This window comes from Diceros bicornis, chromosome 6 (assembly GCF_020826845.1).
Source record: "Diceros bicornis minor isolate mBicDic1 chromosome 6, mDicBic1.mat.cur, whole genome shotgun sequence".
Taxonomy (NCBI): domain Eukaryota; kingdom Metazoa; phylum Chordata; class Mammalia; order Perissodactyla; family Rhinocerotidae; genus Diceros; species Diceros bicornis.
In genome coordinates, this window is record NC_080745.1 from 95,507,520 (window position 1) to 95,524,543 (window position 17,024).

The 17,024-nt window shown below is 54.6% G+C and overlaps 1 protein-coding gene across 5 annotated transcripts; it reads left to right on the plus strand.

Moving 5' to 3' along the window:
* The first annotated feature begins 1,442 nt into the window (after positions 1–1,442).
* Positions 1,443–16,261, plus strand: MTG1 (mitochondrial ribosome associated GTPase 1). 5 transcript variants are annotated; one of them, XM_058544356.1, is made up of 11 exons: positions 1,443–1,620; positions 2,635–2,699; positions 5,144–5,248; positions 6,882–6,962; positions 7,512–7,568; positions 7,928–8,018; positions 9,833–9,912; positions 10,492–10,588; positions 10,965–11,046; positions 15,303–15,415; positions 15,724–16,261. In XM_058544356.1, the coding sequence occupies exons 1-11, from the start codon at positions 1,509–1,511 to the stop codon at positions 15,885–15,887; spliced, it is 1,047 nt and encodes a 348-aa protein (XP_058400339.1). In that variant the 5' UTR covers positions 1,443–1,508; the 3' UTR covers positions 15,888–16,261. The 5 variants fall into 5 exon arrangements, 4 of the variants coding, with proteins under 4 accessions (XP_058400339.1, XP_058400341.1, XP_058400338.1 ...); XM_058544358.1 differs by having other exon boundaries at positions 1,445–1,620; positions 9,851–9,912; XR_009220525.1 differs by lacking the exon at positions 1,443–1,620 and having other exon boundaries at positions 2,240–2,699; positions 15,292–15,415; positions 15,724–15,812.
* The last annotated feature ends 763 nt before the right edge of the window (positions 16,262–17,024 follow it).

Genomic DNA, 17,024 nt, shown 5'->3' on the forward strand with positions numbered 1-17,024 from the left:
GCTGGAGGGCAGTGCTCTGGAGGAAGGTGCAGGAGCCACAGAGGCCAGGACTCGGCACTGCAGGAAGTGGGACCACCGGCCCCGCACCCACCTTGATGGAGGTCAGCCGCTCCTGTCCCTCCTGGTGCCTCAGGCTGCAGTCTGGGTCCTGCTCAGGGGGTCCCTGGCTGCAGGAGTGAGCGTATGCGTGCTTAGAGGAGGGGCCTCGGGCCAGGCGGGTCTGGGCTCCTCTCCTGTCCCTAATGGCAGGCTGTGGTGCCAACGTGCCCTCCGCCCCAGCACTCCAGCCTGGCTCTTTGCAGGGCGCCTTCTCATCCTTCCCAGCTTGTTTCACATCGCTCCTCCAAGGGGTCTTCCCTGCCGCCTGCCCCAGGGTTAGGTATGTCTGTCCACTGTTTTGTGTTGCTGGAGTGGTTCTGTTTGGGACACCTGCAAGTCAGACAGATGTGAGAGAAATCCAGAGTTCAGCAGGGTTTTGTTCTAGTTTATGGTCCTAGAACTAGGAGAGTGCAGCTTCCATGAGGCACAAAGGGCTGTATTGTTGACATCCAAGGTGACATCTCTGTATCCAGAGACAAAGGCGAGAGACCCAGGCTGCCCTCTGGGTGGGAGGGTGGCTCCGCGGGGAGGGGCTGGGGCCTCACTGGTGTCTGACTGGTAGGAGGCTCGGATAGTGTCACTCAGCGGGCGGGCTGGTCTCCCGTGGGCAACTGTCCCTCAACCCCAGGACCGTTTAGCACTGAGGATCGAGAGGTCTAGACCAGGAAGACGGCAGTCATGATAGTTCTGTGCTGACAGTCTGAGCCTGCTTGGAAGTTTAGGAGCTGGTTTCAGAAATTCCATTAGAGTAATGCTCTCGTCACCGGATGAGCAGTCACTTAGGGTCCTCTGTAAAGGTGAAATGGGACGACGTTTACATACAGGATGGGGCAGACTCATTGTAGTAACGGTTTAACTTAGCAGAACTGCAGTCACTGTTTACAGTGTAACAGTTTGCACAGTTTGTGTGTTACATTGAAACCTGGAGAACTTGAAGAAGAATAGAAAGATATTACGTTTGTAAGGTAAATTGAAATATTTGAAAATTTTAACCAAGTTTGTAAAAAGGGAGCAAACACTGACAGGGGACTGCTAAAGTTTGGTACAGTTATACTCAGGATACGCTTAAGGAAGAACTAGGATTTTTTTTTATCTAATGAATGTTAATGTATCTACGAATTCCTTAAAAAAAATGCCCTAAACTCAGGAACCCTGAGAACTGCCCGGACTGCGCATGTCCCGGGTCGGCCCGTAGAGTTGTAGCCCCGCCTACCCGGCGCCCCGCTCCGCCCCCGACGCCGAGCTCCGCCCCCTGGGCTCCGTAGCCGCCCGAGGCAGCGTCGTGCGCACGCGCGGGCAGCCAGCGGAACCTCGGAGAGCCGGAACCTCTAGGCTGCGTCACGTGCCCGGCGGAGCAGTCTGTCGCTTGAACGTTCCCCCGCGCACAGCTGCGGTCGGGACGCGGCGCCATGAGGCTGAGCCCGCGCGCCCTGTGTGACGCCGCCCGGTCCGCCTGGCGGGAGACCTTCCCCCTGGGCGGCCGCGACGTGGCGCGCTGGTTCCCGGGCCACATGGCCAGGGGTGAGTCCCGCGGGGCGGCCCCTCGTCCCCGCGGCCCGTTCGCGCGGCTGTGGTGGAGCCCATGCGCTCCTGACGGTGCCGGGGGGTTGAACGGCGGCCCGGGCCGGCGTCCGCGCCGTCACACCGGGGGCGTGTCTCTCCCGCGTGAATCCCGCTGTCGGGGTGCGCCCCGGGAAGACGCGCCGGGCCGGCCCCTCCGCTCGCCCGGGACGCCCTGGCTCCCGCGACGCGGCGCCCGCGGGCGGGGACGCGGCGCCCTCTGGTGGGGCGGGGATGGACGGAGGCGGGGACAGGACGGGGACCAGGACGCGGCACCCGCGGGCGGGGACGGACGGGGACGGGGACAGGACGGAGGCGGGGACAGGACGGGGACGGGGACGCGGCGTCCTCTGGCGGGGGCGGGGACAGGACGGAGGCGGGGACAGGACGGGGACGGGGACGCGGCGTCCTCTGGCGGGGGCGGGGACAGGACGGAGGCGGGGACGGGACAGGGACGCGGCGCCCGCGGGCGGGAGCGTAGGGCGAGCTGCAGAGGGCTCGTGGACGGCGGCCTAGCCGGGCGCGTCGCTGCCCCTGAGCGGGAGCGCGGCGGGGGAGGAGCTCGTTGCCGGGGCTAGCTAGGTGCCCCAGGAGCGAGTCTGGGACGCGCAGCGTCGTCGCCTCCACTCGCACTGAGGGCCCACGAGCCCCGTAGTCGCTTTTTCTCTTTTACAGCCGAGACCGCGACCCGTGAGTTACACACTCCACGGCAGTCGCCCCGGCCTCACGTGTGGAGACGGGCCCTGTGTCCACTCCTCGACCTGTGGCTGTCCCTCTCCTGAGCCCCTCGTGTTGCGCTTGCAGGAGGCGCCCAGCGAGTGGTGGTCAGTTATCGCTGCTTAGAGCGCCTCACGCAGATGTTTTCCTTTAGGTTGTTTGTGGTGGTGTGTCATTCTGGACAGTTCAACTTAAATTTCTCACCACTCTTGAAAGGTTGTGCATCCCATCCCTTAGCTGTCCTTTTTCTATTTTCAGGGCTGAAGAAGATGCAGAGCAGCCTAAAGCTGGTGGACTGTATCATCGAGGTTCATGATGCCCGGATATCCTTTGGTGATTGTGATACTGTGATTTATAATAAGAAATATGTGTTTGGTTTTTGTCCCCATTGCTGGCCCAGAGCTCCTAAAACCCTTGGAATTTCCTGAGATGGGAGCTAAAAAGATATCTTTTGTTATGTTAATGAGGTGAGTTTTGGGAAGCCCCCAGGTCACTTCGGTGGGGCTGGCTGCCAGGGGAACCAGCCCTGATCTTGGAGGGTTGGAACTTTCAGTCCCACCCCCGACCTCTGGGAGGGGAGGGGGTTGGAGATTGAATTGATGAGTAGTGGCCATGATTTAATCAATCATGCCCGTGTCATGAAGCCTCCATAAAAACCCAAAACGAGGGGGTTGGGCGAGCTTCTGGGTTGGTGAACACATGGAGATTCCACACGTGGAGATTGGGGTGCACCTGGAGAGGGCCCAGAAGCTCCACGCCCTCTCCCACAATCTCGCCGTACATGCTCTTCCATCTGGCTGCTCCTGAGTTCCATCCTTTTACAATAAACTGGTGATCTAGTAAGTAACGTGTTTCTCTGAGTTTTGTGAGCTGCTCTAGCAAATTAATTGAATCCGAGGAGGGTCATGGGAACCTGCAATCTGTAGCCAGTTGGTCTGACACACAGGAGATCACCTGGACCTGGGATTGGTGTCTGAAGTGGGGCAGAGGCAGTCTTGTAGGACTGAGCCCTTAACTTGTGGGATCTGACGCGATCTCCAGGTAGACTGTCAGAATTGAGTTGAATTGTAGGACACCCAGCCTATTGGAATTGGGTGCAGAATTGTAGTGGTGCAGGGGAGGCCTTTCTTCCTGAATCAGCGAGAGCTCAAGGAGCAAGAAGCATTCCTGGCTTGTTACCTTGTTTCCATTCACCTCTGTGTGGTCCCTGCTCTGGTCCAGTCAGCCACACAGCAGTGGCCAGCAGCTTCACCTGTCGTAGTTGGCATTTAAAGCAGTGGCTCTTAACCCTCGTTACACATTAGAATTCATCAGGAGACTTTTAAAAATACCGGTGCCTGGGCTCCTTTCCAGACCAGTGAATCAGGATTTCTGTATGGGGTTCAGGCCTTGTGTTTTTTGAAGCTCCCCATTGATATGTACGTAGCATAGTTTGTCTCAGACCTCTGCCTGGCATGCGCAAGCCTTCAAACCCAGTCCAGCAGTAGGGATTTCTAGGTGGGATAGGAAACCTTGATTTAAATGTTCCTGCCCACTGGGCCTCCTTCTGTGCTTGAGGTGTGAATCAGCAAGATGTGATGATCTTGCTCATTAGCAAGTGTACTTTTCAGACCCTGTTTTTGTTGATTTGAGCTACGTTTAGATTCTCTGTATATGATGAAGGTGTGGTTTGAGAGTGGTTACTATCTCTAGGATGGAGGATGAGGGGCCATTTTCACGATTTCAAAGGCTTGTTGGAACTTCTGCAGTAAAGTATCGTAGTTCTTTGCTGTAGGCTAAATATATCAGTTCATATGATATCTCATGGTGGTCAAAGTGTTTACTGGCAATTACATGTCTGATTATTAAACTAATAAAACCTGTAGTTATTGCTCAGTGTACTGTGTTGTTGAATGTACAGAGGACATCTCCTCTTGCTCTCTGGACTTCTTATCTAGGGCATGGCAGGGTGGCCGCCCTGTGAGGGAGTCTGGAGGCTTTTGGTGTTCTGAATTAGCACTTGATCTGTTAACCTTTGAGGGAGGAGTGTGATTTATGGAAAGTCCCTTTGTTGTGTGGGTGAGGACACAGCAGCTTAACTGGTGCCTGGACCCAGGGCATGCCAGAGGCCTGGGGAATTTCACAGCTGGACTTGACAGGAGATGAAGCACCAGGAAGGGGCTGAGTGCTCAGAAGATAAAGACAGAGGACTCCCCTCCTGTGTGTGTTAGTGTGTGTCACAGGAGGTGGGACGCTACAGTGAGCCCTAAGGGTCCCCGGCTGAGGGTCTCCTCTCCGTCTCCAGAGGTGGCAGTGGTGCTTTGAGATATGCTGGTTAAGACTTTAAGGGAGGCACTTTTTTTTGAGCAATCAAATCATTCATTTGGAACTCAGGAACCTTGGCAACTAAACAACGATCTGGGTATAAAACCTTCCTCTGAGCTTTGTGTTTTGTTTGCCAGCACTATTCCTGTTTGAGAAGCCCCGTGAGAGCCACCGCCCTGCCTGTCCGCCTCTGGTCTGCAGGAGGCAGCGTCCGGCCTGCAGTGGCCCTGGGGCAGTGAGGAGAGGCACACACCTTCCCCACCGCCTTCCACACCGGGCGGGCAGCACTGGGGGTCTGTTTCTTAGCGTTGAGGTGAGGCTGGTGGTGGGCGCTTGCTCTGAGACTGGGCTTCCTCCTCCCTGCGTGAAGACCTGGCCATGGTGCTGATCTACATACGGAGATGAGGCAAAGTAAATGCCCTGCTGGGAAAGCTCTGAAGGAATTTTCCCTTAATTCCACAACATCCCACTTTCAGGCCGCAACCCTCTGTTTCAGGAAACCCTTGGGCTTAAGCCTCACTTGCTCGTCCTTAACAAGATGGACTTGGCGGATCTGGAGGAGCAGCAGGTGAGGGCCCGTCTGCAGACACCCCAGCACAAGGGTCGCTGGTGTCCACTAAGACTCGCTGGTGCAAACACTCGGTGTCAGTGTCCAGGCAGGCTTGCCTTAGCGCACAACCCTGTGTTTGCAGAGGGGTCCCAGCAGTTTCTCACAACGGTGCTTCCCTTGTACCTGCACGTGTGATCCACGTGATCCAAATGTACACTCCCACGGGAGTGGGCCGGGAGGTGCTGCCAGAGCAAAGGGCCCCACGTGGCTGTGGGCACTTGAAATGTGGCTTCTGCTGCTGCAGAACTGCCTTTCACTTTAATTAGTTTAATCTTCAGTAGCCTCGTGAGGCCTCTGGCCTCAGGCCTGGACAGCGCTGGCCTGGAGGTCTCCTGTGATGGCCGCATTTGCTGCCAACTCTCCACACTGGCCAGTTCCACGGCCTCCAGACCCCACCTTTCCTGTGGGCTGCCCTCTGCACACCACGTGATCTGGAAGCTGGAAGTGTTGGGGAGGCCCAAAGGAGCTAGCGGAGTTCTCCAAAGCCAGGCGGGCTCAGGGGACATCAGTGACCAAGTGCAGGATATTCCCACGTTCCCAGAGGTAAAAGGAATGTGAGGATTCTGGAAATGTTCATCTCTGCTTTTCTTGCTCTGGTGTCAGATCCTTCGCAGAGTAGGCGTCAGAATCTTGAACACCAGCCAGTTTTGTTCAAGATGGTTTGTGGTGAGAACTTTTCTTTCTGTTGCAGCAGCGAGGACGTGTTTCAGGTTTCCTAGTTGACTGTGGTACCTTTGAGTTAACTTAAACCCCAACCACAAGCCTTCACCACAGGTTTCTGGGGAAACAGCAGACACTAAAGCCTCGAGATTGTTTGTTCATTGAGATCCCAATGAACAAAGAAGGCTTCTCGCCCAACGCCCGCCCCTCCGTGCGCTCACAGCCCATCATTTAATCCCTCCTGCTGTGGGAAGGAGGCGGTTCAGTCCTCGGAGAACAAGATGTTCCCGGTTTTCACTGCATTTGCCGTCGTAGTATTTATCATCACAAGCTTTCAGTTGATTTTATTAGTTGAGACTTAAGTCTTATGAGCACTTTTGCCCTTAAATGCAGATTTCTGTAGTGTGGTGGGCACATTTGGTGACCCGATACAGGGACAGGAGTGTCTCACCTGGTTGGGAGGCGGCTGGAGTGTTTGCTCCTTCTCTGAGGTGCTGCTGCTGCGGCCGAGGTTTTGGAGAAGAGAGGGGAGGGGAGGCCCCCGTGAGGGTCCCCCCTTGTCTGCCTCTGTGCAGTGCGGACATCCTGTGCAAATTTATACACTTCAAAGTGTGGCTTCAAATATATCTTTTTGTGGTCTGTATCTTAATCTGCATCGTCATAAAGAATAACCAAAATAAGTAACTGAAACAACTGAATTAATGCATGACATTTTTGTTCATTTAAGCGTTGATCATATCTAGCTGGTCAAACAATATAATACTGGTTTTAAAAAACATGAGTCACGTGCTTTCACTTAATGTGAAGACCAGTAAATTCTGGTCACACCTGGCAGACGGGAGCCTTCAGTCTCAGATCCTCAGATTTTAGTGAATCACACCACCCATATTTTCATTTGGTATTTAAAATGGAAATGTCTTGTCTCTTTCAGAAAATTATACGACACTTAGAAGGAGAAGGGCTAAAAAATGTCATTTTTACCAACTGTGTAAAAGATGAAAATGTCAAGCAGGTAGGCCTGTTTCTGTTTTGTACTCTGATGCTTCTGCTTAAATACGTTCGAGAGAGACTCGCTTATTTCGTGCTTTCACAAGAAGCAAAGTTTTGGAGATGATCCATGGATTTGTGGGGGTTTCTGGGGGGCACTTGTCTCCTGCTGCCGAGAGCAGGATTGACCCTGGGCAGCCTTTGGTGGGTTTGAAAGAGCACCAGATCGGGCCGTAAAATCCATTCCAGGCTGATAAATAGGAGAAGCCTTTGGACAGTCTAGTGCCATATTTTTCCTAGTTGTGTTTGGGGAATTTCATTGGCTGACGTGTGTCTTTGTTGGAAGGTGTTTGCTGTCACAGCTGTCACCCCCCGGGGGACTGTCCTGCTCATTCATGGTGGAGTGACAGGGCGGTGCACAGGTGACCCCCCCCACCACAGTGCAGTCTAAATCCGTGATGAGGGCAGAATCCTAGTTTCCCGGTGCTGGAGACTAGCCTGTACCACCTCCAGGAGCTGGGGAGGAAGCCAGGTTTGCATGTGAAAGTGCCTATGTGTGGTTGGTTTGTTGCAGATCATCCCGAGGGTCACGGAACTGGTCGGGAGCAGCTACCGCTATCACCGAGGAGAGGTTGGTTGGGAGGCATAGAGTTGGCCGAGGGACAGTCCCTCCTGCTGAGGAGCCCACACCTCACCTGCTGAGCAGTGGCTGAGCCCCAGAACTCCTGGGACCTCGGCACAGACAGGGCCTGTCACATCTCTGTGCACCGCTGCAGGCGCAGAGGAGGAGGGGGTGCTGCCCCAGCCAGAGGAACCACCCTCTGTCCTCTCATTTGCCCAGCAGGAAGGACGGGGTGGCCCTGTCGAGGTGGGCAGGGCCTCTGCACTGACCTTCCTTCCCCTAAGCTGGCCTGGGCTTGTGGGCCCCATTGTGTGGGCTGGGTGGGGGTCCCGGTGGGGCCCTGACTCGCTGCTCTTCTGCCTCTGCAGAATCTAGAGTACTGCATCATGGTGATCGGGGTCCCCAACGTGGGCAAGTCCTCACTCATCAATTCCCTGCGGAGACAGCACCTCAGGAAAGGTACCGTGGGCATGCACGCTGGGGTGGGACGCCTCCATCTTTCCTGGCAAGCAGCCCTGCTTAATGTTCTGAGACAAAGCCCCCACGGCCTCACAGCTCCTCGGGGTTGTCTCTTCCCACCAGAAGGACCCAATTAGCGGCCTCATGTTCAGTTGAATGGTGAGACAGAGTCATCCTGTTACGCATTTTATACTTGATTTGTTCTCTCTTAAATATTAAATATTTAAGATGTTTAATACATGGATGATTTTACTAAACTCTGATGAGTTGTCTTTTCATTTATTTAAGCCCCTTTGATCGGTTGTAGGCAAAGTTTTGTGCAGTAGATAGGGTCTGGTGTCAGGCTGGAGGCCGACGTCCGACCGAGGTGTCCCTCACGTCGTGACCTGGGAGAGAGTGCGTACTTGTTCTCGTCGAGTGGGGTCACCGAAAGGCTTTGCACACCTGCGTGGGAGTCGCGCTGGGAGCCCTGTGGCCTGTCTCCCGGGTTCAGGCTATTCTCTGACTTCGAGTCACAAGCGCCTGCAGTGCTCACTTGCTGTGCCTTCACTCTCTCCTCTTGAGTGTTTGAAGGCTGTTAGCTTCCTTTTCTACATCACGTGAGTTGTCTGTGGACAGACCTGTCCCAGTGCACAGACCAAAGACTGTAGACCATGCGGAACCGTCACTTCGCAGGTGGTGGTTTTGATGCTCATTGGAGAGTTGTTACAGTCATCTATTTTTTTTTAAGTTTATTTCTCTTTAATTGTGGCTTTAAAAAAAATCATTGAGGGGCCGGCCTTGTGGTACAAGCGGTTAAATTTCGAGCGCTCTGCTGCAGTGGCCCGGGGTTCACTGGTTCGGATCCCGGGCGAGCACCGACGCACCGCTGGGCAAGCCATGCTGTGGCGGCGTCCCATATAAAGTGGAGGAAGATGGGCACGGATGTTAGCCCAGGGCCAGTCTTTCTCAGCAAAAAAAGAGGAGGATTGGCACATGTTAGCTCAGGGCTGATCTTCCTCACCAAAAAAAAAAAAAAAAAAAACAACTAGAAAAAAAAATCATTGACATTAAGTACATTCAGTGTTGTGCAACTATCATGCTATCTATTTCCAGACTTTTCCATCATCTCAAACTGAAACTCTGTCAACATAACTGCTGACTCCTCCTCCCCCTTGGAACCTCAGATCTGCCTTCTGTCTCTGGATCTGTGACGATCTGGTACCTTGTATGAGTGGAATCACAGCATTTGTCCTTCTGTGTAGGCTTATTTCACTGAGCGTCGTGTTCTCCAGATTCATCCATATTGTAGCCTGTGTCAGAGTGCCCTTGCCTTTTAAGGCTGAGTAATATTCCATTGTATGGATGGACCACATTTCTCGTCTGTCCATCCACCAGTGGACACATGTGCCCCTTTCCTCTCGAGTTGATTCGGCAGGGGCAGAGTCTGCTTGGGACACACCCTGGGCTGGGTTCCAGAGCAGCCAGTGTTCAGAGCACAGGCTGGCAGGTCGGTCAGGAGCTCAGCAGACTCTGCAGGGTGTGGACTGGGTCTCGGGGGCGTAGGGTCATGTCTAGGAGGGAGGAGGGTGGCTGTGCTGAAAACAGCAGCTCTGGTCTGACCGTCGTGGCCTCTCAGCAGCTCTTGGAGCACCTTTCCAGGCACGGGGGAGGCGAGTTCTGGTGCCTGGCGTGGAAAGAGTGCCTGCTGTGAGCTGGTTTGGGGCTGAACACTGAATGCAGGCTCATTTGGGCCTTCGTAGGTTTCCCTGTGTTTCATCGCTAATTCTGAGGCTTATATGCCAGGCCTTGTGTGTTTAATGTATATCGGACAGCCCCTTTCTATCTTGCAGGAAAAGCCACCAGGGTGGGCGGCGAGCCTGGGATCACTAGAGCTGTGATGTCCAGAATTCAGGTAGGTGGCCTTGGTTGCCGGGCCCAGAGCCTCACACATGGACGCCCGGCACTTCCTGAGGGCTTGTGAGGTGACCCCCTCTGTCCATGCTGTCCCTTCCCTCTGCTCTCCATTCCCACTGAGTGCTGGCCACGGGCTGGGCACTGCACCAGCCCTGACACCAAACCTTTCGGGAGGGCATGCTTATTATCCTTGTTTTAGAGATGAGGAAACTGAGGCGCGGCGAAGTTACATCTCCTGCCCAAGGCCACACAGTGGTTGGGGCTGAGCTGAGCCTGTCCTGTCAGCCACTGTCCAGCTTCTGTACATGTTCACTTGTCTCCGTAGGTGGAGAAGAGACGGGCTGTTTGGGCCTGTTGCTTTTATTTATTCTCCCAGTTAAATGGGAATCAAATCCTGTGGGGAAACTGAGAACTTGATGAAAATGATGACACCCATGGGGGCAGATTCCTCGGGCAGGTTCCTCGGAGCCTCAGGAACCCAACACGAGGCTCAAGGGGGCACCCAGCGGAAGGCCTGGTGGGAGGGGCTGCTCAGGACTTCCTGAGAGCCCGGCCCGACCACCTTCTGTACCTGCAGGTGTGTGAGCGGCCCCTGATGTTCCTGCTGGACACTCCTGGGGTGCTGGCGCCTCGGATTGAAAGCGTGGAGACGGGCCTAAAGCTGGCCCTGTGTGGTGAGCTGGGGCCGCCCTTAGGGCCGCACCCGCTGCCTTGGCGCGGGGCCCCCACCTGGGTGGGCTGTGCCTGCCTTAGCCTGGCTGCTGCAGACACCCCCACAGCTGTCGGGAGAGGGTGTCTCAAGCAGCGTTGTGCAGTCTTAGCGGACAGCTGACATGTGCCAGGCACCCTCTGACAGCACTGACCTTCACAGTTGTCCTTGGAGAGAGTGCCTCTCTTCTCCCATTTTATAGACAGGGCAGAGGGGTCAGGTCAGGCGGCCACCGTGTGGCCTGCTCCTCAACAGCACCTCTGGCTGAGACCGAGACGGGTGCACTCGAGCACAGGTGCCGGGCTGTCTGGCAGTGCTCACACTGGGCCTCCTGTCTCCAGGAACCGTGTTGGACCACCTGGTCGGGGAGGAGACCCTGGCCGACTACCTTCTCTACACCCTGAACCGGCACCAGCTCTTCGGGTGAGTGCAGGATATGGGGCAGGCGGGCCCTTCCTCTCTCTCGTCCCAGCCAGGTGTGATTAAGAGCAGGCAGCATCATGAGGGTAATACAGACGCACAGAACCTTCTCTATGGTGGCGTCAGATACAGTGGACGGTTTTGACACATGGCTGCATCTGTGAAACTGTTACGCAGTCAAGAAAACCCCCAAATTTCTGGTGCTGCTTTGTAATCCCTCTTTTCTACTCCTTCCTGCCCCCACCCTGCACCCCTGTAACCATCTGCTTTCTGTCATTTTCGGGAACTTCTGTGGATGCAGTCGTGCAGTGTGTCCCCTGTTGTCTGCTTCGTTCTCTCTGCTTGATGGTGTTCAGACGCCTCTGTGTTGTCACGTGTATCACCAGTCATCCCTGTCACTGGCGAGCAGTACCTTCCTGTACACACATGCGCTTTGTTTGTTCTTACCAATGAGTGTGACGTGAGCTGTGGGTGTTTCATAGATGTCCTTTTTTTTTTTTTTAATAATTTTATTTATTTATTTATTTTTTTCCCCCAAAGCCCCAGTAGGTAGTTGTGTGTCATAGCTGCACATCCTTCTAGTTGCTGTACGTGGGACGCGGCCTCAGCATGGCCAGAGAAGCGGTGCGTCAGTGCGCGCAGGGGTCCGAACTGGGGCCGCCAGCAGCGGAGCGCGCACACTTAACCGCTAAGCCACGGGGCCGGCCCTGATAGATGTCCTTGATTGCACTGTGAGGACATCAGTCTGGTTTATCAACTTGATTGATTTTCCCCTAAGAACCGGCTTTTGGTCATTTCGTCATAGCTTTTCATTGACTTTCTCTGTTGTCTTTCTGTTTCGTATTTCATTGATTACTGTTCGGTCTTTGTTATTTCCGTATTTCTACCTTGCTGGCTTTCTTTCTACTTTTACCATCAATTATTGAGGGAAGAGTATTGAAGTCTCCAGCTCTAACTGTGGCTTGTGTTTTTCCTTGCAGTTCTGTCAGTTTTTGCTTCATGTACTGAAGCTTTATTGTTGGCTGTGGAAACACTCCGGAGATTATGTCCCCTTGATGACTTGATGCCCTTATTCCTTGAAATGGCCTTTATCCTTCAGAATGATTTGCTCTGACGTATGCCTTGTTTGGTATTTGTATAGCCACCCCAGCTTTTTTGTGCTTGGACTTAACATGGTATATCTTTTTCTCTTTTTCTTTACTTTTTACTTCTGTTCTTTTATTTTGTGTCTTTATATTTAAAATGTGTTTTCTTATAGACTGCATATAGTTGAGTCTTGTTTCTTATCCAATCTGACGGTTTCTGTCTTTTATTTTAAGTATTTAGACTGTTTACATTTAATGTGATTACCGATGTTAGTGTTACGTTTGTCATCCTGCTGTTTGTCCCATCTGTTCTTTGTTCTTCCCTTCCTCTCTGTGTCTCTGTCTCTCTCTCTTTGGCCTTTTCTTTAGATTAACTGGATACTTTTTATGATTCCACTTTATCCCCTTTGTTAGCTTATTATCTATGACTTTTGGAGGAGGTTTTTTTAGGGTTTATAGAAGATCTTTAAGGGATTTTATAACACGTTGCTTGTAGCTTAGCGCCTTATGGTACTGTGTTTCCATTTTTCTCAACCTGACCCTTGGGCTGTTGCTGTTCTGTATCTTACTTTTAGGTTTTTATAAACCCGAGATACGCTCTTACTGCTTTTTTTTGTGTAGGTCCAGGTTTCCATCTGGTGATATTTTCCTCTGTATGAGCATTTACTTTAACATTTATTGTAATGCTGGTGACGAATTTATTAGTTTGTCTGAAGGTGTCTTGATCTCACCTTCCTTTTTGGAAGGTATCTGCCATGTGTGCACTCCTGGATTCACGGTTTTGTTCAGTGTTGGAAAGATGTTCCCCGCTTTTCTCACCTGGGTTGTTTCTGATGAGCTGTGTGCTGTCGTGTTTGTCTTTATTCTTCTGTATATAATGTTTCTCCAGCTGCTTTTAAGATTTTCTCTTGATCACACTTTTTAGCAGTTTATGACGATGGGCCCTGGTGTGGTTTCCTTCATGTTTCTTGTGCTTATAGTTCGTTGAGTTCTTGGATCTGTGGCTTTGTAGTTTTTATCAAATTTGGATAATTTTCATCCATTACCTCTTCTTGGGTTTTTCTGTCTCCTCCGTCTCCTCTCCTCAGGACTTAGATCACCCACGTGTCGGCTGTGGACGCTGCCCCTGCTCAGCGATGCTGGCCTTCAGGCCCTCTCCTCTTCTGCAGTGTCTGGTCTACTATTAGTCCCTGCCAGTGTGTGTTTCGTAGTGTTCCCCTCTGGAAGCTCTGTTTGAGTCTTTTTTTAATATCTTTTGTGTCTTAACTTTGTAACCACATGGAGTGGTTTAATGTCTTTGTCTTGTAATTATAACATCTGGGGCAGTTTCCACTGATTGATTTTCTCCTCAGGACAAGTCTAGTCTGTTTTCCTGCTGTGCAGGCCTGATAATTTTTGCTTGGATGCTAGGCATTTTGAATTTTACCTTTTTGGGTGATGGGTAACTTCATATTCCTGTAAAGATCCTTGACCTTTGTTCTGGGACAGCTGTCTGGAAACAGTTTGGTCCTTCCAGGCCTGTGGGTCTGGAGCAGTTCCCCTGACTGAGGCAGGGCCCCCAGCCCCTCCCCAGTGCCCCGTGGGTCATGAGGTTCCCTCTGTTCCTGACTCCGAGCAGCGCCGGCTGCCCCCCTGCCCTCCTGGGCGGTTCTCTTGGGCTCTGGTCTTGGTTTCCTTTATCATGGTCCCTCCTCTGCTGGGTATCTGAGGGTGGCTCTCTGCAGATTTCCGGAATTCTCTCTCTGGACAGCTCTGCCTTCTCTGGTTCTCTCGTGTGACCTTTAGCCGCCCTGGCCTCCCAGCGCCGCTCCTCCAGCCGCTTCCCCCGTCTGCGTTGTCCGGGCTCTGCGGGCTCCCTCCCTGCGCCGCGGCCTGGAGCTCTCCAGGCGCTGACTGGGCCTCCCCAGGCCCCTCGTTCATGTTCTTTGTGCCCGATGTCTGGTGCCTTGAAAATGGTTGTTTTGTGTTTTTGGTTGTTTCTTCCTTTTTGGCTGTTTCAGATGGGGTAGATCCAGTCCCTGTTGCTGTGTTTTGCGTGGAAGTGGAATTTCGGATGTCGTTTTTTGGCTTTGTTTTCGTGGGGCTCAGTTTGCCCCTCAGGTTCTGTGGTGTTTCTGGAGGACGCAGCAGCCGAGCGCCAGCAGGTGCAGCTCTCGGGTGTGTGCTAGCGGAGTCCTCAGGGCCTGTGGCCTCCTGGGACAGTCCTTGGGATGCGGGGACGCGGACCTGCAGGGCTGCTGCTCTCGGAAGTTTGATGTAGGACCGGCGTCCCTCAGGACTCAGATGTCCCTGAGACGGGGCTCTGACGCTCACACGGGGCCTGGGCCTGTGTCTCTGTTTGCCGGGTGTGTAGCCTGAGGCCAGTCTGAGCACCCTGGCCTCCAGGGGGCTGGGCCCGCACTCTGTGTGGGGCCTCGAGGCAGATCCCACCACTCTGTCTGCCCATCAGGAGGCTCAGAGTGGAGACTAACTGACTTGCTGCGTCACCTGGCGGGAGTGTTGCTCTAAGTGTCTCCTGGCTCCTGAGATTTAGGGAGGGGCTGGTCTGTGGATGACGTTTGTCTCCTTCAGCCGCTCAGCCTCAGCCGTGCCCAGGCCCATGCTGCCGGCCCTGTGCTGGCCCTTCCCATCAGGCCTAGACCCCGTGTCTAGTGGGGACAGGTGTCCTTGAGAGTCACCGGGCAGTTCTCAGCAGCGGTGGGGGCTGAGTTAATCCGTGCTGCCGTGGGCTACAGAAAATGCCGGTCAGAGAGACCTGTCCGTTCTCCAGCCATTGGACAGAGTGCAGGTGACCCTGGCTGTCCTGACCTGCATGGCTGCCTGGAGGCACCAGTGCACCCGCAGCAGCAAACTGAGCGTGTCTGCTGGTGGCCTGCTGTGTGGACCTTGGGCCCCAGGCCCCGGGCCTGCTCAGGGACAGGATGGACGCCGCCTGTGAACAGCAATGGTTCACCCGTTGCAGCCCAGAGCTCTGGTGGGGGAGCCACCCTCAGGGCAGCTGGCCTTGGCCACGGGGGAGGACAGATGTCGGTGACTCTGCAGTGGGGCCTCACGCCCCATGCCCAAGCTGTGGTCACTCACACCCACACCCACACGGGGTCATTTGTGGAGCCAGGCATGATCTCGCAGGGGCCGGCCCTGGTTCCAGCTGACCGACCGGCAGTCTTTGTGCAGGTACGTGCAGCACTATGGCCTGGGCAGGGCCTGTGACAATGTCGTCAGTGTGCTGAAGCACGTGGCTGTGAAGCTGGGGAAGACACAGAAGGTGAAGGTGCTGACTGGCACAGGTGAGATGAGGCCGGCTGTCGGGGGAGGACACAGTGGGGACACGTGGCTGCTGGGAACAAAGGTTCTGAGAAGAAGGGGCTCTGCACGCAGGCCGGGGCGGTGCTGGGTGCTCCTGTGTGCACCCCGCCCTCTGAAGCCTCTGCTGCTCCAGGCGCCCCCAGCTCTGTGTCCTCTGACCAAAATGCCCAGTGCCCGAGCTCCACAGACACCTTAGGGTCCCCAAGGGCTGGCGGGCAGAGGTGCGTTCGAGTCTTGGGCCTGCCTTGGGTAGAAGCTCCTCCCTCACGGCCCCCTCCCGTCTCCCCAGGTGATGTGAATGTCGTTCAGCCCAACTACGCTGCAGCAGCCCGAGACTTCCTCCACACCTTCCGCAGTGGGCGGCTGGGCCCCGTGATGCTGGACCGGGACGTCCTGCAGAGCCTCCCCGAGGCAGGGGCTCAGGGCCACCACCCTGCCGAGATGGACCCCTGAACTGGTCACTCCCACCTGGCCCTCGGCACCAGAGACATGTCATGTCCCGACTTTCACGGCTGGGGGCGCAACGCTGAGGAGTCCCTTCCGGAAGCCCCACGCTGGTCACTGTACACTCAGCTCTCCACTCCAGGACGGAGCCCCTCCCGCTGCTCCACGGCCTGGCTAGCTCCTGGTCACGGGGGACTGTGCCCGGGTGTGGACATCAGGACGGCCGACGTCCCCGAGTGGCCCTGCATGCCTGGCCTGGCGGGGAGGCTGTCTCACGCTCAGTGTCCCTTAAAGAGAGCTGACGTCGTCTGAGGAGGAGGTGAAGCTATGATCTGTAATTTTAACGTTTAAATTAAAAGGCCTGTCTGTGGTGTTGGCCCATTCGTTGTGCACCAGGAGCACCCTGGGCTGTGTGGTAAGCCCTCTCTCACCAAGGAGAAACGGGACGTGAACCGGTTGGTAGCTACAGCTCTTGTGTCCGACTCCCCACACACTGTCCCGGGTCCTGCAAGAAGGAGGAGTCTTGCTGCCAGTGGGTGTTTATTCACAACACTACTAAATGTGCGCACAAACAGGGACGAGAGGTGCCACGTAGCCGTGCAGCACCCAGGGACCACCTGTTTCCTCAGTGCCCTGGGGCCATCTGCTCACGGTCCAGCTGTGGACAGGCTGGAGGGTCGCTGGTGTGGTCAGTGAAGACCCCAGGGCTTCCCACGGCCTCAGAGCACCTTCAGCTGACGGGACCGTCCCAGAGGCGCCTCCAGCACTGTTGTAATCTGTGCACCTGACGGGGTCCAGCCTGTGTTCCGGGGAGGGCAGAGAAAGGGAAGGTGGTGTGTGTGGGGGCTGCACCTGGTCAGGTTCACCTGTGTCCAGTGGTCTCCGCCAGGACACTCCCTTCCCGTGGTCCCTTGAGGTCTTGCTATTCGTGTGGCTTCCTCACACCCGTGTACACTTAGCAGCCTCTCCTGAGAGTAACCGTTTTGCGGGCCAGAGCCCTGACCAGTAGGATGGGAAGTATTCAGAGACCCGTGGCTGTGCCAAATGCCAGACACCCTCCTGGAGTCAGGCTGGTGCGTGGTCAGCTTTCGACTTAAGAGTGTGATGTTTCTGTCGTGTAGAGTGTGCGCGCAGCCCCCGTGGTGC

Bases quoted from the DNA above. Each gene is read 5' to 3' on its own strand.
- MTG1 (XM_058544355.1), top strand. From the start codon at position 2,517: ATGTTTTCCTTTAGGTTGTTTGTGGTGGTGTGTCATTCTGGACAGTTC. The intron at 10,589-10,964 runs GTGAGCTGGGGC...TCCTGTCTCCAG, and splicing joins CCTAAAGCTGGCCCTGTGTG to GAACCGTGTTGGACCACCTG. The intron at 11,047-15,302 runs GTGAGTGCAGGA...GTCTTTGTGCAG, and splicing joins AACCGGCACCAGCTCTTCGG to GTACGTGCAGCACTATGGCC.